The sequence below is a fragment of the Falco punctatus genome, assembly GCF_963210335.1.
Source record: "Falco punctatus genome assembly, chromosome: Z".
NCBI classification, from domain to species: Eukaryota; Metazoa; Chordata; class Aves; order Falconiformes; family Falconidae; genus Falco; species Falco punctatus.
In genome coordinates, this window is record NC_137586.1 from 35,033,180 (window position 1) to 35,053,128 (window position 19,949).

The 19,949-nt window shown below is 40.5% G+C and overlaps 1 protein-coding gene across 1 annotated transcript in view; it reads right to left on the reverse strand.

Moving 5' to 3' along the window:
• FREM1 (FRAS1 related extracellular matrix 1) overlaps positions 1-19,949 on the reverse strand; it is a 116,724-nt gene that overhangs the window by 33,905 nt on the left and 62,870 nt on the right. Inside the window, exons 3-19 of the mRNA XM_080371888.1 lie at positions 19,273-19,574; positions 18,563-18,759; positions 17,581-17,904; positions 16,368-16,476; positions 15,129-15,260; positions 12,132-12,476; positions 11,313-11,455; positions 10,549-10,745; positions 9,264-9,354; positions 8,043-8,210; positions 7,295-7,503; positions 6,372-6,465; positions 5,643-5,895; positions 3,614-3,811; positions 2,221-2,406; positions 1,072-1,268; positions 57-285 (exon numbers count right to left, since the gene is read on the reverse strand). Of these exons, the coding sequence (XP_080228014.1) occupies positions 57-285; positions 1,072-1,268; positions 2,221-2,406; positions 3,614-3,811; positions 5,643-5,895; positions 6,372-6,465; positions 7,295-7,503; positions 8,043-8,210; positions 9,264-9,354; positions 10,549-10,745; positions 11,313-11,455; positions 12,132-12,476; positions 15,129-15,260; positions 16,368-16,476; positions 17,581-17,904; positions 18,563-18,759; positions 19,273-19,574 (3,374 nt within the window). The remainder of the gene's footprint in view (positions 1-56; positions 286-1,071; positions 1,269-2,220; positions 2,407-3,613; positions 3,812-5,642; positions 5,896-6,371; positions 6,466-7,294; positions 7,504-8,042; positions 8,211-9,263; positions 9,355-10,548; positions 10,746-11,312; positions 11,456-12,131; positions 12,477-15,128; positions 15,261-16,367; positions 16,477-17,580; positions 17,905-18,562; positions 18,760-19,272; positions 19,575-19,949) is intronic.

Genomic DNA, 19,949 nt, shown 5'->3' on the forward strand with positions numbered 1-19,949 from the left:
CCACCTTGCCCCTTCAAAGGAAAGAAAGACCAGTGTCAGAAGAATGCTGCACATACCGTTCTTCAGTAGCTCCATGGAAAAGTCATGAACAAGCAACACATGGCTGTGGTGGTCATGGTTAATTAACTGTTTATAGTGCAGAATATCATTGCCATGAACTCCATTAATAAGGAACCCATACAAGGGCCTCTGCACAACCTCAAATACCAAACGGTCTTGAGGCACATCCAGATCAACCGCATTGATAACGGAGAGATCCAACTCTTTCATATCCCCCTCTCGGACCTGAACATGAAAGAAAAGATGTCCAATTCTTTTACATAAAAATAAGATACAAAATTTTAAGATGATTTCTTAAGTAGGCACTTTTGTGTATTTGTTTATCTCTTTGTTTGCTCCACCCCCCTCCTAGAAGGTATTGAACCAGCTACTGATTTCAAACAGTTTAAGAGACAGAGTAGTAAATGGTTACAGTGATGAAATAAGAAGGTGAGATAAGGGGTTCATACCTGCCCTAATTAATAGAAAAGCTGTTGGGTAAGTAAACTTCTTAGTAAGTATGAGGGAATGCACAGAGCAGAAAGCCTTTAAATACATAAATATATATAAAAATCTGATGTATATAGATTTTTACACTTATATGCACTTTACGGTAAGATTAGCTTACACTGCCCTAGCATGGTGGTCACAGAATTATTGTCTACGTTAAAAGCAGTCTTCAGAGAGGGGAAAGGCTATGCCAGAAACATAAGAAAACTCTACAAAAAATTATAAAAGCTTTTGATTGTTATCTTGAAAGCATAAAGATCCTTCTACTTTCTAGATTACTTTTTTCTTTTTTACTTAACTGCAAGTTACCAAACAGAGCTGTGCACTGCACTGGTCCAGCTGAAGCTCTGCCTTACAGGTTTACATGGATTTTAACTTGGCTGTTTCCTGAACTAGGCTGGACTACATAAAGTAAGGGAAAGATGCAGAGGAACAGGTGACAGAACAATGTTCTTGTTCATATTAAAAAGTGTTTTCTGATATAAAATAATTCTATGACAGGCATTTTGATTCTCTCCTTACAGTAATATTCCTTGCTATGAAATCTGGGACTTCATCATTGGTTGGGTTGATCCACACAAAAAATGGAGTCTCTGCTGAGTGATGCAGCCCATCAGTGACATAAAGTACAAAGTGATCTGCTGTTGGCTCCATTCGCATGTGCCTGGCTTGTACATAGTTTATGTTCAGAGCTTTCAGGTGCTTCAGCTGAAACGAAGCTGGAGATTTTAAAGAGATGATGAGTTAGCACAATCTTTTCCCTCCTTCTGGTCTTATGTATCATTTAAAAAATCTGAAACTATGTCTTTCTTCAAAGAACAAATAACTTGGATTTTAAAAGTTCTCAGTCATTTTTTGGCTGAAAGATTTACACTGCATATGTTACCACAGGACACATGCCCTTCCCTGAAACAAAAATACATCCTTCTGCTTCTTGCAGGACTGTGCAACTTCATACTTTTCATTTCAGTTTGCAGAACAGAGCCCAAATAAAAAGGTGCAAAGAACAAGTAGGAAAAGATCTGAGATCTAAATAACTACATGGTTTGTTATTTGACTGACAGGCCAGGAAAATGGAGACCAAAATGCTCAGTGATTCCAGGTGTCCAGCTGGAGACACTGGTAAAAAAAGCTGGTAGCATTACAGAGCATGCCACAATCTGTTCTGCTAAGGATAAAGCTGCTTTACAAGTGTTTGAAGGTGGACAAGGGAAGAGACCCAAGTCAACCACCTCCTCCATCACTTTTGCAACTTTGCCTTAGAAACTAACATGGGACCCAGGCTTTTCAGATTCACAGCTACCACATTTAATTGACAGAAGTTTAGTTAAGCAAAGTGCAGGAGCCTTGCATGGGGGAGTGAAGGAGGAGGCAGAGAGAGCAGATTAATGTCTCGTATTAGCGCTTCTAATAGATTGCAGCTGGAATGCATAAAACAAGGATTGGCTTGTTTACTTCAAGTGCTTCAATTCTTCACATTTGCAGAGCTGCAGTCTCCCTTTGAACTCCTCCCACACAGTCCCACTGCTCTTAATTTGCCAGCATCTGCCTTCCTCAGTAAGTCCATATTAATGCACACACCTGCAGCTGTTTCACCAGAGCCCGCCACACAGCCCTCAACAAGCCCTCTGTATTTCATCTGTTTGATTACCATACATCATTAAAACTTACCTATACTTATACCAGTGTTGCTTTTCTCAAACCCAGGAGAAGGCAGTATGTTTTCAATGTAACCAAACTGGGGAGGGGAAACCAAGACAAACTCTAAGTCATCTGCAGTGGTGTCAGGGTCAATGGCAAACAAATGGTTGGTGGTAAGGGCTGCTGAGGAGCCCTCCTCCACCACAAACCTTGCACCTGCACACAAACAATATGATAAGCATTAGTGCTTATTTACCTCATTCTACTATTGTTTTTGTTAACCAGAATGGGAAAGATAGCTATAGAGGAAAAAAAACAAATACTGCATTACTGAGGAGGTTCTGGTTCAGGCTTTTTTTGTCTGCTCGTGCTATCAGCTCTACTTTTGCCGTCATGTAAGTAGAGAAGAATGAGGTCATGAAATTATTTTACTGGTAAATTATTAGTTATAGTTTATGTCCTGCTTAAAAACAGTTTGTTACTTCTGTTTGTCAGAGCATTGATTATATGAGAGGTGTTATGAATTGCTCATAATGAACAATTCTTCATGCATCAGTGCTTAATTTCCCTGCTGGGACAATGCTTCGTTTCTAGAACGTTACTTGGGCAAAAGCCTGCAAATTACAGAACTACTTATACATATGCTTAAATATTCTCTGAGATAAGTAACTTACATGTGATGCTTACAAACAAATGACATTCAAAAAGATGAGCATAAAGAAAGCATACCTTTTAATATGAATACTATATACTTCATCAAAAGGGCAGGAGGTCCATGGAATGGGTGGTTATTGGACTAAATATACAATACCAACATTATTTCCATTTTAACTGTTTTACATCCTGAAGAGTATTAGTGAAAACATGGCTTCACATCTCTTAATTTGATCTGTTATGTATATCGCCTAGATTTGTCTTTATTCACTAACAGAATTAAATATAGGTAATAAAAGATTCTCTCCCTTCATGTGAGGACCAGAATCTAGATTTCTGTAGTATATTTTACATGCAAAGGTAGATGGATATTTATGTTTATGTTTTTGCATTGTATAAACCTGAAAATTGTCCAGACCTCAGTTCTCTTCAGGGACAAGATATCAATCACTTTTACTCAGCCATAGTTTACATATGCAGCAATGGGCATGGAGGAGAGCAGATCTGAGCGCTTTCATCTCTAAGCACATGATTCAAACATGCAACTTAAGAGCCACAAGCAGTTACTCATATTTGCACCTGCAGCTGAATTTGGTGGTTACACTAAACTAGCAAAAGAAAAAACAAATATTGATGGAAATTCTGATCCAAAACTTTTGTATGCTCATCTCAGCTGACTTTTTTGGATGCTAACAAAACCCCTGAGTCTTTAGCTATTGCAGTACTTCATAGCCCACATTATAATGCTATAGTGCAAGGAAGCTTTCACCAGTTGCAATTGATGGAGGCTGGTTGTCTACTGGAAGTACAGTGACATTGAGGTCATATACTGGAAATGCATCATGACGCGGCACTGGAGAAGGAAGAGGTCCATCGTAACAGCAGTCTTTCACATCTAGGCCAGCCACAACATCAGAGACAACAAAGGTTAAGATCTCAATGCAAGGAGTCAGGCCAATCTCCCCACCTGGAAAAAATGTTGCAATTCAGAAGAAACGTTTTACCAAAACTTCATGAAGAATGATTTTGTATCCTGCAAGGGCAGTCTGCAGTATTCAAAGTCGAAGAAAACAGCAGCAAAATTACTAGTTTTCTTAATTCTGGCTGTTGGGGGTGCTATTTGGTTAGGGATTTTGTTTGCTGTTTATAATTAATTTTAACCTACTTCTAGAGCAAAAGAATGTAGAAAAGTGTATAACTAAGTTAGTATTACTAATTATTTAAATAATAATATTGCAACATTATAATATTATATTGAAATTGTAATAAAATTGCTAGTAGACCTCATGATTCTTTCTGCAGTAAGGCATGTTCAAAATGCACATTTGTGCAGGAACAGAGGTTGTTCTTATACTCAGAGAATGTAGGAAAAGATCTTTCTTTATGTATATACTCTCTTTATGACAAGTGGTAATATCCATGCTCTTCCAGAAGAAAACATTTTTGCATACCAAGAAATGCGTGTACTCCTATGTGCCTCTTATCCCTACAAAATGGACTATCACAAAGACTGTGCTTTGTAACTGTACTGTATATTATGCCTATATGTAATCATGTTCAAAATGTAGGCTGATACAGCACAGGACTGGGAACTGTCACCCCTTGCAAGAAGCATCTGTAGCTGAGTGCATTCCAGTTCTCAGCACTTCTGGCAGCCTGTGTCTTGTATTGCTGCGAGATATTACTAATAAGCTGCCTGCAAAAGAAAGGCAACAACTCCCACCCTTTCTTGCAGTATCAACTGGCAGCACATTTGACATGGAGAAATCTGGGAATGAAAAACACTGGCACTGCATGCATCCTTGAAGGTCTGCCCTTCACTGCCTTTGCAAAACAATGCCATTGAAATAATGTTCCTGATATCTTAAGTATGCTGAAGAAAAGTTTGTTATGGGTGGCCATAGTCAAGCACTTCCTTCTCTTCTCAAATACCAGCTGTTCATTTTAGACAGTGCCAAGCCTGAAAATATCATGTATATGCTCCATGCTAGCACAAAATTACAGACTAATTACACAGAAAAACAGAGCCTTTGAGAAAAAAAATAGACTAAAGCTGTCATCAGAGATGTAGAAAAGAGAATCCTTTTAATGCTAATGAAAAGAAGAAATTAAGTAGGAAAGGGAGTTAACCATCCCTTGATTTATGTGGGTAATTAAAAAAAAAAAAAAGTATTTTTGGATTTTAATGACAAAACCACAAAAGGACATATTTTTAGCACTGTGGTTCTCTTGAAGAAAATCCAAACATCATTTATCTTGTGGTACAGAAAGACTATAAACTGTCCAAAAGTTGATATCGATCTAGATTGGAGTGGCAAGTAAAAAGTACCTGAAGTTGTTAACAGTTTTCTATTAAAACTCTGCACATTCATTTACAGCATTACACTATTTTATCTAAAAACAACTATGGGAAAAGGTCAAAGTTTTTTTTAATGTCATGAAACAAATAACCCCACCCCACCCCCAATTTTATACCTAATTTAAGAATGATTTTTCCAAAAGAGCCCAAGATATTTTGTCAGCAACAGTAAAATCCTCCAGGATTATGATGCTTTCATGTGCTTGTTCTAATACAATTTTCAGTTCAGGCAGGGATTTGGAGAACACGTTAAAACACTTGGTAGTTGTGTATTATCCGCCCTCTTTGGAAGCCAGCTTACTTTTTCCCCTAGTCACAACACATGTGGTATCTTAGCAATTCCTGCTGAGCTTCTGCAAAGATTACAAGGATGCAGGTTAAGATTTTTTTGCCAAAAACTCTCTGATTTCCAGTCTAATGCTGTCCTTAACTCACTTACTAGTGTGCTTATATGTGATTAAACCAGAGATGACATCAGCTTGGGAGAAACGATCCACGGCAATGCCAGCTTTCCTCACTACCCCGTGGTAGGGCTGGCGAGCCAGCATAAACATCAGTTTCATGTCATCGCTGTCTGCATCTGTGGCATAAATGTACTCTGAGGAGAGGACCACTTCTTCACCCTCCAGGCAGTGGAGCACAGGAACAAGGTCTGTTTGCATAACAGGTAACTCGTCATTCACAGGCGATACCTAACCAGAAAAATAATTTAGCGTCTTTTATTTTCCATTTCAGTGGAAACCTGTTGTTTTAATACATTGATTTCTAGCCCAAACCAGCAGTATGATGTCAGTGTCAGAGGACATTGAGGTTTCTCTATGAACAAAATGAAACCAGCTGAATTAAGGTCACTCTTCAAATACAAAGACGAAATAAACCAAACTAGATAATTATAACTTGAGAAAGAAAATTCACTCCCCATATTTAAGTACAGAGAGAATAATTCCAGACAGAAGAACCCAAGCTAGAGGAAGCACAAACACCTTTCAGCTAATACAACCCAAATCTCCTCTCAGATTTGCCACATAAACCTGAAAGCTGAGGTTAAAATGGAAGCCTAGCATATCTGTTATTTTCTAATTTCCAAGGGAATGTGAAGGCTTTCACAAGTCAAGCTTTGCATTCTTCTACAAAGGCAAGTGCTCTCAGAAATATGCAATATACTGACCTTGACTTGCAGGATGAAGTCTACAAAATGAATGCCATCTGTGGCTACAAAGAGGATATCATCAGTGAGAGTCTCAGAGCCATCATGCCGATACCTGTGGGGGGAAAAAAAGGCTATGCAGATTTCACACAAAGAAGCTGCACTTTCTGGTCATGCTAGACAATGTGGATCCCTCCCAATGTAAAAAGCTAATCGCTGTGCGAGGGTGTCCATCTAAGACTGCTTATTCTGAATCAATGTCTTTAGAGGGTTTGTGGGGTCTCCTACAAGAAGAAAACCCTCAAAATAAACCAGACATCAGCTGGGAAAAAGGCTTCACTGAGGCTCTGTCATCTGTGTCCTGGCTGCTTATAAGGAGGAGTCTACCAAACATGTACGTCCTCTCTGTGGTAGGTGCCTTCTTTAACTAGCAGATGGCAACAGAGACAGGGACCTCTAATTCTGCATGCATGTAGAAAGCTGAGTCTTGTTCTTGTCACAAACACAGCAGAAAGAATTTCATCTGTAGGTTAATTGGTGCTAATACAAATTTTCTTGTAAACTAACCAAGTTTAATAAATATACCACTTCTTTAAAAGAAAAAAGCTGGCAACCATTGCTTTCTTCACAGGAATGGCATGGCTGAATATAGAATTTGCCTCCTCATCTGCCTGGGGCAGTGCTTTATAGAGAAACCGTTCTACATCAGACATGGTCACTAGCTCCTGCTTCCTGGTCACACAGCAGCTCAGTTTGCACAGGGACTGTTGTGGCCCCAAGGCTCAGCCAGCAATCGTGGCCTTGAGCAGCTCTGCCAGGTCTGTGCTATGGCAAGCATGGCTAGCTGTACCCTCTGCACCTCACACCACTTCGCTGCAGGGCTTTCACTCATCTGACTGAGAGACACAGCCACCGCCAGAGGAAAAGATGACCACTCTTCCAACCTGACTGCCAGTGTATGCAGGTCCCCACAGGAAAGCCTGTCGCCTTCATTCATGGAAATGCCATCCAGCTCCACCACCCCATGCTGAGGCTGCCTCTGCAGGAAGAGAAGGAGATGGTCCCGTTTTGTGTCCACATCAGAGATGAGAATGTGTTCCTCTGTGACAGGGCTCAGGCCACCCTCTTCCACTCTCAAATGGCTTGTAAAAACCTGCATGGAGGAGAAAGGCTGAACTCTCTTTTCTACTGCACCTCCAAACACACACCAAATAGAGCAATTTCAGTTTGCTCTGGTATGAGGACCTGTGACACCTTAAAAACGAAAATGCCAAAGGCTGTACTCTTTCATGCTGTGTTAGGAAAACCTAACGAATTTACTAGCAGTAGGCCCTGAGAGTGCAACCCAATCCTGATCCCATTCACTGATGGTCCTGGCCTTCACAGGCAAAAGGCAACACAAAGAGAAGGGATACAGTTTGGGTAACCAGGATGTGATATATGTGTTTTCATACAGCCACTCAGATGCTGAAGGTAGCCTTCAGTTTATTTAGCACAAAAAATCACCTTGCACACTTACTGGACTTTACCTTCCACTTCAGTCCCAATGCAGGCTACATGCAAGAAGCTGAAACCCTGATCCCATGGAAGTTTTATTTTTTATTTCAGTCAGATCAAGACATCTCTCTGCACTTCTGTTTCTACTCAAAGCCATTTCCAAGTCCTTTCCTTTCACCTTCACCACCACCCTACCTCTGGAGCTTGATTGTCCACGGGAAGAATCGTAATATTGAAGCAGATCCCATGCAAAGTGCCACCATGCTGATTGCTGACAGAAAAAATAAACTGGGCTTGCTGAGGTTCAGGCCCAATATCCTGCAGCGGTGGCATATAGGCAACTTTCATATAGTTTACAGCATGCTGCAAAAGGAGAAGAGAGGTGCATGTAAGAAGAGATAATGGGAGCAGCCATAATTCAGGACAATAGGGACCTTTCTCGTCCCCTGATTAGATGTTATCCAAACTGTCAAAAATAATTCCCAGAAACTTTACACTTACTCTTTAGCCACTGGCAATGCCTGGATTAAATGCATGTTTAGCTACAAATCAGGTGAGTACAGGTTCAAATACTCAAACCTGTAGCAAAAAGTACAAACACAGTTTATAAGTGATAACAGAGGCAATGGACCTATCTCCTTGATGGAGCCCTTTAAGAATGCTGGTCCCAGGGCCTTTACTAACTGTGACTTTAAAATAAACAATTCATCAACACATAACTTTTAATGTAATGTCTCCCATAGCAGCTGAATTTGCCCTCACCAGTATGAATGAAATGTGCATCCTGTCTCCCCAGGTGAGGGCAGGCCAGTGAAAAAGGCTAAAATAATCACCAAAGGCTTGCATCCAGACACACATATTAGGCACTTGATCAAGGACTTGTAGCCTCAGAGCTTTCATTATAGTACTGCAATAATCACTGTTATGCAATCTTAACCATACAGCAGGATATAAACCAGGGTACTTCACTGGTATTTGTAAAATATATATCATAACACAGAAGCATGAAAACTGAACAAAAAAATCCTGAAAAAAGACCTGTTCCAGCCTGTATTGTATCTATCAGTGGAAAAACTGAGAAGAAGCAGGAAACCATCAAGGCCTTATTTCCACGTTTTGTGTATTTTTTCCTTCCTCTTAATGTCATGCTGAAGCCAAATTCAGGCTGCTCTAGGCAACTGCAGCCCCTGCTGGTTTCAGAAGAATACTGTTTATGTATTGCAGGACTGAAGCATGATGGAAATTTGTTTTAAAAGCTGGAATTGAACTAGCAAAGTTTTGAGCTTCTTAAGCAGAGCTTGTAATAGTACTGCTCCTCACTCTTCACCTCTTGTTTTCCTGTCAAAAAGAAGCTGTACACTTGTAACTTTTTATATTTGTTTAGAACTGGTTGTGGTGTCAGGTATCATAACAAACCTGAGTAAATGACTGCAGTGCAAGAGCAGCAGGATCCTTGACCAGCTTGGGGATGGTGTCCACCATAAACAGCTTCCCAGCATCTGAATGGCTGCACGAAAATATGTATGTCACATCCTGGTTAGCAATACTGAAGAATGGCAAAAATAACAGTCATGTAGCTCAATCTTGCATTTATTAACGTCCCACACCCAACTGGATTGAGATGAAAAGCATTTTTCTCTCTTCTATCCTTGTTATTAATGCAAACATTATCACAGCAAACTGAACGCAAGAAATATTTTTCAGGATGGTCATGAAAAATCATTGCATACCTTTTAAGCAAACTCAGCTTGCTACAAGTGTGTCTCTGCACAAGCCAGATACCATTTACACCATGTGCAAGTCTATCACATCACAATCTGATTACTTACACACCCACGTTTATCTTTATGTAGAAACATAAATTATTTCTGGGGTTTGTGCATCTTATAAACTTGTGAAACGAACCAGTTCCCAGCAAGTCAGCTTCCCAACAGCAGTAACCAGTGAACTGGATTTGACTGAATAGGGGAACAGCCAAAACATCCTTCTGCCCCAGCTGCATAATGATTCCCTGTTGTTTACGGTTAAAACTCAGAGTGTGGCTCTTCAAACAACTTGGCAAATTGTTGCTGGTGCTCTCACAAATTTACCAAATGGTGAAACAGTATCAGTGGCATGTAAACTGCTACCACACCCATCTATCCCATATCCCCATTGCCCCCATAACTTGTTCTGCCTGCGTCCTGCTCCATATGTTCCTGGTCCTGGATCAGGAGTCCTTCACAGTGCCACAGTGATAATACATATCCTAGAAGAAGCTGGAGCACCTCATCTTAGCCTGGGGCAGGCCCAGTCCAGCTCCACTTTGTTAGCAGAGGTGCTGTGACTTATGTTCAAGGCCTTACAGGATCCTGCAGGCCAGGGTAAAATGCAAGCCTAACAAAAGGAAAGCAAAGATTTCAGGTGCTTTCCTCCTTATTTTTTGCTAAATTATACTTTCATTCCTTTGGGGTTGGGTTGGGTTTGTTGTTTGGGTTTTTTTGGTTGGTTGTTTTTTGTTACTCTGTGTATTACTCTGTTGCTTTCAGCTCCAGCTCACCCTTACTCATCAACAGTAGAGCTGCACCCAGCTATTGGCACCTGTGCTTTAAGCAAACAGATGAAGAACCTGAGACACAAGCATGCTAGTGCCACTGAGACTGCTCCTCTTACATGGGTCATTGCCCTGTCCCACCTGAAAGGTATAGCAGATCACACCTACCCAGGCATGTAAGAGAAAAATGGGGAAGTGGTTATGGTGTATGTGAGTTCCCTGTCTTGCTCTTCCACATCCATGAAGTGGAGATGTTTCTTTGTTAGGTGAGCAATCTCAGTCTCCTTAACAACCAGGTGACGGGTTGTTCCTGGGGCTTCTCTGGGTAGCTGATCGTCCACAGGGATAATGTGTACCATCATCACCTGAAATCAGGAAGACAGTAAAATCAGCAGCTGTTCCACTCAGTAAGAGAGTGTCCAGACAGCTGCTTACAAACATGCACACACAGAACTAAGTGGATGACTGGAATATGAGAGGTAGGATGTGGCTGTCATGACATATCATGAATACATAAGTAATGGAGATATAAAACAATTCAATACAAAGCCTATGAATGTTAGAAGTTTCCTTTTAAATTAAAAACAAAGTCAAATTCAGTATGTTGGACTCCTGGGTGAAAGAAGTAGCCTTTTCTCAGCTGACTTCAGGAGTGCTGTTTAGTTTGTTTGTACCATCTCCAAATCTAATTTGTTTTCAACATTTCATTTTACGATGTGGTAAAAAGTCTTTGCAATGGACTCAACTCTCTGCAGCCAGGCAGAGAGAATTGCCCCGTGGAAAGCAAGAACAAGAGATAGATCTGGATAACATTACTTGTGATGGTGATTGTGGTGATGGTAAACAGAAAAGAACTATATCAGAATCTGTAAAATCATCAGCCTTTTGAAGGAAAAATGCTGTACTCTGTCAAAGATGCTTCAGTTTCATACCTGTGGCTCTGAGAGATTGGGAGGGTCATGGCTATCACACAGCACAAACTCAAGGGAATCTTCAAATACTTCTCCTCCCAAATGGCGATAATAAATTATTCCATTAAATAGATCCCTCTGAAGAAAACTGCTGACAGAGTACCCTGTTGAATTGAAAAATATATCTTCTATTGAACAGTGCATAATTTTAATAATTCATAAAAATTATCCATTACCTTTGCAAGTAACCAGTGAAGCATAATGTCCTTTCTTTAACCCTACCTAGAATAAACCCTTTGAAATGTTATCTCATTGTCTTCCATGTTTCCTGAAGATCATCAGCTTCTTTTTTATGTCCCTTAAAGATCATTCAAAAAATGAAGCAACACAGCAAATGGGCCTAAAACCCTGTTAGGGGGCAAAAGAATCTGCAGGACTAGCAGCGTCTGCAGCTTAGCACAGGAGTTTTTGAGTTCAGTTAAATGGAAGGAGAGCTTTGTTCCTCTTTTGGCACCATTAGTGTCACCTGATAGCTTTGAACTTGCCAGGGATCCTTGTGGATAAAGTTAACTGACCAGCCCAACTTTTCTGGAGGAGAAAAACACAGTAGGGAAATAGACTCAGAATGGAAGAATTATAGGATAAATTGTGTTCACAGGCATAGTTATGCTGGTGCAGAAATCAACAGTAATTAATGGTGGGGATTTACACTATAATGAAAAAAGTCCAAATTTGCCATGATTTGTCCTGAGGCAAGGTAAGTTCCCTAATTGTAACATTTGATGTGGTTTAAAAGGAGAGGACAAAGAATAGCTTGCTATTGTGGACATGTTTTATTACCTGTCAAGTTTGGTCCTGGTTTCTTCATGATTTCTCCAGCCCGTGGTGGATTGGTAATATTGAATAGTATGTAATCATCACTGGAATCCATGTCAGAAGCATGAAGCATGGAGCCCTGAATCAGAATTGTCTGTCCCTCGTGAACTTCAACGACCACATTGCTGATAAGAAATGGAGGGCTGTCATCTTTAGGGAGGATATTGATGGGAAATTTATGGCGAATACTGTGGGGGCCATCAAAAATCCTAAACACCACAAAGTCCTTAGTAGAATCACTGTCATCATGATGGTAGTGAACAACTCCAGCCTGAATGTCAGAGACTGTGAACATGAATCCTTTCCCTCCTGTCAAAACAGTGGAAGAAAATGCATCAAAAACATGCAGTTCAGCCCAGAGAATCTTTCCACCAATATGAATGTTATTAAGGGAGAAAGAAGGAGAATGCATTTTTAGAAAAATCAAACAAAACTTCACCTACTGGAAGCAAGTTTGTAGAAGGTAGAATAGTTAATAAGAATGCAGAATTTTCAACTGTGGTAGCAAAGATAATGTCCATTGCAATTAAAATAACTGGCAATATCAAGGACTTGTAACTGTAATTGTTTCCACTTTTATTTCAACCTCTACTTTCTTATCAGAGCATTTTGTATGTATTTTAAGCATTGAAGAGAATATGCTTTTATAATTACTGCTCAGCATTTCATTGCAAGTAAAAAATAATGTTTGTGGGTCTTGTTTTTTCTGCATGGTGAAGTTAGTGTCTATACTAAGGCAATTTTACACCACTTCTTCACTAGACATGTTACGTACCCACACATGCAATATTCAGACAGGTTAAAGGTTTTGAGAACTGCAAACTGGTGCTGGAAGCAGGGCCTCCAAAGGTAACATTTTTTTGCCCTCCATGTTGTGTAATATCAGCAGAGACACCCACACACTCCTTTTGCCTCCTTAGTTGAAAAGAATTATGGGTAAACTTTAGGATGGAGAAATAACTGCTTCATCACTGTACAAAAGTCTGTTAAAGGTGGCAGAAGACAGGCAACAATGCCATACATACCTCTTTCTTTCAGGGGTTTCCTTCAGCTGGCATTACCAAACCTAACAACAGAGACTTCAAGACATTGGGCTGATTCACTGTTTTCCACAGTTAATGGGAATCCCTCCACTGATTCAGTGGGCGGTGGCTCAGACCATTTGCCAGCAGCATTATAGTGCAGCTGGAGGACTAAACCTGAGCTTTGTTTCAAAGTTTGAACATCAGTTGGTGCTTGCTAGACAAAAAAGGCAATTGCCAAAAATTGTGGTGATGGTTTACTTTGCAAGTGCCTATGCAGACACATAAAAGAGAATAAGGCACAGTCACTGGAAAAGAAATATCCACCCCTGGCTGGCCCATGGGAGGCTGAGAAACCCTGGGGGGTGTGAGACTATCACCGTGAGATAGTCCCTGCAGGTGCAGCTGGTCTGCTGCTCTACAGCCTGCAGCCCGCTCCCTGGCTGGCCGCACAGCCCCCCATAACAGCATATCTGGGGCTTAGCCTATCTAACAATTCTGACACCACAGAGTTTCTGTTTGTGGCATTACAGGAGGATGGTTATGCAGACACTGAACTCCTTGGCAATAATTTCCTGAGATGAAACATACTTCTGAATAGTTTATCTTTCCACTAAATTCCAAATATCACCTTTTCTTTTTCTTTAAATACTTGCTTTTTATGTCTTCAGGCTATGCATTTTAATGAATATGTTTAACTACCAAAAAATCCAGCACTGACAGTGGCAGCATCTTTCCACCCTGCCAACAGCAGAGTAACTTTTTTTATGTAACCATTTTCCCTGAGAGAGCAGAGCAGCACTGTGCTGACTCATGAGACTGCAAAGCAAAATTATCAACATTGACATCGCAGAAGGCTAACAAATTATAAGTCTAATTTAATTGCCACTTTTCGAAATAAATCTTAAAGCTGCCAGTAAATAGCGACCATATCCAAGTACTGTCTGTATTTGCCAGCAAGTCAAGATCACTTGGCATTCCTCAGCACCTTCAAGCAAAAATGTAAGAGTGAAAATATAGTCACTGCATTTTGCCTAGGTTGTGCCTGCGTGATGAAAGCATAGCTGATTCCTTTAAAATTTCAGCTTTGGGATGTAGATGTATGTTAAGAAAATAACTTATAAATACTGAATTTTTCAACACTTTTGTTTTAGTCCCTGTGTCTAGTGTGGCTGTAGCAAGCAAAGCCAAACAGCAGAGAGAGCAGCCTCCCAGTGCACCACCAGCATGTCTACTTGCCTTTGGCTGGGGAAGCCAGGGCAGGATGGCAGAGCCAGACTGGCCAGCAGCAGCTTCCCACTAGTGTGTGGCTGTGCCCACCCCCCTCCATGCGGGTCTTGCCTTTTGCTCCAGAGGGGAAACCTGCATACAATGTGTTCTCATGCCCTGGGTTTTCTTGTTTCATGTGAGAAACACTAAGCAATGAATGCGTATGCTAGTGTTTCTCTTGTTTTGCAGTGGCATCACAGCACTCTCTCCTGGGGAGTTACCCATCCTTATTTCACCTTGGTGGGACAGGGCCACACCAGACCCGCTGCATGCTGCTACTAGCTACATTAGCTCACTTGGGCTGGATTCACCTCAAGTGAAGAAACTAAGAACCAATTTCAGTTTCAAACGAAAGTGATGTGTAGGCAAAATGCCAGACTTAAAGTATCTCAAATTTAAGGATGTGGATAGCATAAATACACTATTTGCAAATGCGTCGAAGCTATGCAACTGACTTGCTGTATGAGCTTGTGAATTTTTGAATCTCTTACTCTGCATACAGATATTTCCATCCTCACCGTCATTCTGTTGTAAATCCTGCTCATGCCGGCAGCCCTCAGCAGGGAGGGAAATACGACAGGCTCTATCAATGTCTTACTGACTGCCACATTATCATAGTGAGTTGTCACTAGAGAACATGTTTCCAGGCCCTCAAGTGGAAGTGATTTACCTCTCACCGTGAGCCGACCGTGCTGTAAGCCATCAACTGTGACCAAGCAAACATTTTGGATGTCATCGTTGTCCACAATTTGGAAGTGTTTCCATGTAATCGGCCGGGATTGCCCTTCCAAGAGGCTGAGGCCTGCAAAGAGAGGACTGTTAATTCACCAAAGTGTCTGCAACCTTAAAAGCTGTCAGCATCTAACCTTTCTAAAGTTTTTTGCAGTCAAGAAAAAAAGATGTTTAATTCCATCTACATACCTGCCTGTGACAGGCATTTTGAGGCCAGCTTGTAAGCTTGGTATCGGCTTTTGTTCTGACATACTTGCCTTAGTCAACTGTCTTTAAAGACTTTTTTTACAGAGAAGTAATATATTCTGGTTCCAAATTACCTGATAGACTAGCTAGGCAGATTTCTGGACTTGTGCACAAACTGAAGCATTGCACTTGAAATATCACAACGTCTGAAACCGGGTACTCAGCTTCCTTATTGAGTCTGCATTTAAAAATGTATGTTGATCTTCATGGTGGAGGACAGTATCTCTTCTTTTTATTCTGAGAGTCATTTTGGGTGAAGTTTCTCTGGGAGACATAAAAGCCTGTTCCTCTCAGCTCCTTCCCTTCTCTACTATGAAGAGACTGCACTTTCCCTGGCGTTAACTTAAAGACTTGCTTGATCTTACACCTTTGCCTTCTGATGATTAAATATCAATGCACATTTCACTCTAGATGGGAGGGCCTGCCCCATCTCCGATGTAGGCATTATAAATATGTTTGAATAAGCCTTAACCCTGGAAGGTTTCCAGGCTTGAAATGACTGGTGGTGTGTCATGCCCTTTTTTTCTACCTGTTCATTTTTGCAGACTTCCACTTTAACAATACCAACGAGCCTTGGTCTTTCTCACACACTACCCTACTACTCCTATTCCATCATGTATTTGTCTTTACTATTTATACTCTCTTATGTTCAGCTCATTCTTGAAGATCATGCTATACACAGGAATCCTGGTTTTCCTGTAAGGCCTTTTTTTTCTTTATTTTCCATTCCAGTTAAAACTTCAGATTTTTTCAAGTTGTAGCAATTTGTGTCCCCCAAGATGGATAAAGGAAAAAAAAACAGATTTACACTCCCTTCATTTAATAATCCTTAAACTCCAGGTGTAAATCTAAATCTTAGAGATTTGTCAACTGTCTCTGTCAAAACATTATACATTCTGTAGCAAAATAAACTGAAGAAAAGAGATTTCACCTGTATTCCATGAAACCCTAGGAGCATTCGTATCTGCTGTTCTGATAGAAAGATGCACAGTGATTGGTGAACTCCTTTCAAAGTAGAAATCATGAACCTCAAACTCCACCTGTTGTGAAAACAGACAAGCTATTTATTGGGAAAAAAAACCACCCTGAAAACCAGCTGTACCTCAAAACACATATAGTGTGTTTTTTCCTGAGCAATCTTAAAGGCTTCTGATAATACGTTAACAAATTAAACTTGACCTAGTTTCTGAAAAGAACTTTTGAGGTTCTGCATTAAATTACGTATCTTCCTTCTATGCATTTCACAGTGAATGCTGGGAAAGTTAGTTTGCAATGTGTTGAATTTAATGGGAAAGATAAGCATTTTCACTGATGTTTGGGGTACAATTAACTCAGTAATTAACTTAAGGCTTTTTTTAATAGTAATAATTAAAGGTGGGAGGGGCTTTCCTACTCTTTTAACATATGTAGGACCAAAAAAAGTATGAAACAAAAGATACAGACCTGCACAGAAAAAACCCAAACAAAAACAAAACAAACAAACAAAAATTTCAGACTCCTGAATTATCAGATTCTTGAACCTGCAGTCAAACAATGCTGAAAGCAGAACAGAGAAGAAGCCCTTAAGGAGCAGGAGATGTGGTAGACTGATCCTCATACTAAGGAAATGGAAAGGAGGTTCCTGTGACAGCCAAGGTTAAAAAAAGATACATTGTCATCATCACGTGCCAAAGTTACTGTGTTCCTCTGCTTTCCAGTTCACCCTTTCTGCAGCTTACCTTGCTCTGATTTTCTGTTTCTTCAGTTTCATCACTTTAATACCAAGCATTCTGTTTTGTTTAGTTTATTGCTTGTAACTGTCTTATTAGATAGTAATTTTATAATTCTCAGCATATTTAAATGCTCCTTTACCTCATTTATCTTCCTGTTACATCTCCTTTTTAAACCTGTTGTTTATTTCTCAGACTGCTGGCATGCTATTGAGTTACACAAAATACCTAGCAGCACTGGTTACTGAAAAAATAAAGCAACTCTGTACCCAAAGTAGGAGACATTCACCATCAGCAGCACTCTGTGGCAGATCTGGAGAGAGACTTTTTTTTTTTTTTCCTGAAAAATATCCTGATGTATGAATGCATTTATTTACAGCTAACTGAATCCTAAGGATATGAAAAATAGCAAATGCTTATACATTTCACTGTTACCTCATAATTCCTTCTCTCTGTGTGGCTTCTATTTGGAGGCTGATAAGCAATGAGCATGTCACTGAGATCTTTCCACGTGAAGGAACCAACAGGTTTTGTGTGGTCAGATAGATGAGTGATGAAGCCCTGTGGAGGTGGCTTGGTAATGTTGAATACAAGCAGGGACTTTGGAGTTTCGTTGTCTTCAGCATCAACAGTTGTGGTTGTAATGGGGGTTAAAATAAATTGATCTACTTCCAGGATGAACTTTGCCATCGGGGCAGCTTTGGGTATCTGATTGGGACTGGCACCTTTAATCTGAACAGGGAGCCACGCATACTCAGTCTATAACAGGAAAAAAATAGGACAACTGAAAGACAAAGTGAAGCAAACAAAATAAATTCAATTTCCATCACCTTCACATAGCTAATTGAGGTACATGTCAAAACAATAATTATTTTGAAAAGAAAAATAGAAACATTTTAATGAGAAAATGCCTGAAGTAAATACTCAGACCTCATGAAAAGGTCTTCCAGGTTCACTAGTCTTATTTGTGTCCTTAATTTTGGACTGAAACAACTTGCTTAATTTGATCTAAGTTTAATGAATAACTTTACCTGACAGAAACCAGCACGAGCCATTAATTATTATTAACTGAATATGTTCACACAGCTCTTAACTTATTAATTACTACATATGTTGAAGCCAGTGCAGATCATACTTTACCAAAAAGACAGAATCATGCCAGAATTCATTGTGCTGTCAGGCTAAACTACTTCTGTCTGCCAGTAAACAACCAGGGGTGTTTCTCTGTAGCTGTAATGGTCTAATCATAGAGGTATGGAGATAAAGCATTTCATTTGCCCAGTTGGCAATGTTGTACAAATGTAACAAACTCCCAGGCTCACTCTCTCTCTTCAAAAGGGAAAAGAAGCAACAAATTTACAATTTCTTTAAAACCAGGAAGACAATCAAGATATTGTAAGGTTACATAACAATCTACCTTGTGCAGAGTTTTACTTCTGCTGTCTGTGAGATCCAACCTCACAGGAATATAATCGGTGTCAGGAGAGGGAGGATCAAGGTGCCGATATCGAATCCCCATCCTCAGAAATTCATCGCAGCTCATTTTTGTGTTGTGAATGGCTCCCAGCCCCAGCATGCAGCTTCCATTTCTGCACTGCTGGCCCAGGCTGTGCTCTGTAACCCAACAAAAGCAATAGAAAGCAGTTACTGGAGCAGAAAACAGCATGGGAACCTGTTCATATAGCTAAACTAACCCTGATAAAAACAGTGTAATGAGAATTAGGACTCCTTTCCTGACTTTTAACTTCCCCTACAGGATTCTGTTTCCAACAGCCATCTTCCAGCTCCACCCTCCCTTGGTCTCTCGGGTAGATGCTGCCTCCGCTGTCTCCCTGTGCTGTTTCTACTGAGTCTTGGCACTCCCAAAGCTGTCATATTGGTCCACATGTCTAGGAATCTAGGAGCCAAAACCAGATTCCAGTCAGGGGTTACCAACCCAGATCTGTGATCTGTGCTGTGCCCCACACCAGCTTCATGTCCCTTTCAGTTCCCATGATAGCTCAAGCTGTTCATTAAACTTCAAATGACCCACCCTTACGCAGCACATCTGAAGCAACCCACTGCTGCAGGTTTAATCTGCTGGGTCTCTTTGACCCTGCTAATACAAACAACTAAAGCACATCTTACTAGGGCCAGAGAAGAAGTGCTGTAGCTGGTCTCCACGAAGCTGCTCGTGCTGCACGTCCCTGGTGATGAGCTGTCCATGAGCTGGCAGGTGGGTTTCCGAAGAGGCTATGGAAATGGTGCAATCCAGATTTATCTTCCTGTCATAATCAAAAGTGAGGACATTCTTGTCAATTGCTCTGGAGAGGCCATAGTACTCAGGGACCTCCAGGGCACCAGGGCGCATTTTGATGATGTTGCAGTCTGGCTCAAGCAACTGCACATGGAGCGTGAATGTTTCAACAAATGTTTCAGTTTCTGTAAATCTGCAGTGATAGAAGACAAATTAGTTATGCTTCACCCTGTCTTTTGTCACTCTGTGGGTCTGGCTTTGGCCTCACCTTCTAAACTGAATTACCTGAACCCCTTTCTTTCATGTGCCCTCAAACCCCAGACCGACAGAGACCATGAGGTGCCAGCCCCTGCTGCCCACTGGCTCATACTTGTAAAGAGGGTATCTGTGCTAGGGAAGAGGTTACTTGCCGTCTATATGCAAGGATCTATGTCCCTAACAGCATACAGTGCTCTGAAAGTACTGTTGTCACTTTCAATAATAAAAAGAAAAATAACTGGTTTCTATAATAAGCAAGTAATACATAATATGTATTAATACTGAAAAACACTTTATTTGAGCATAGATG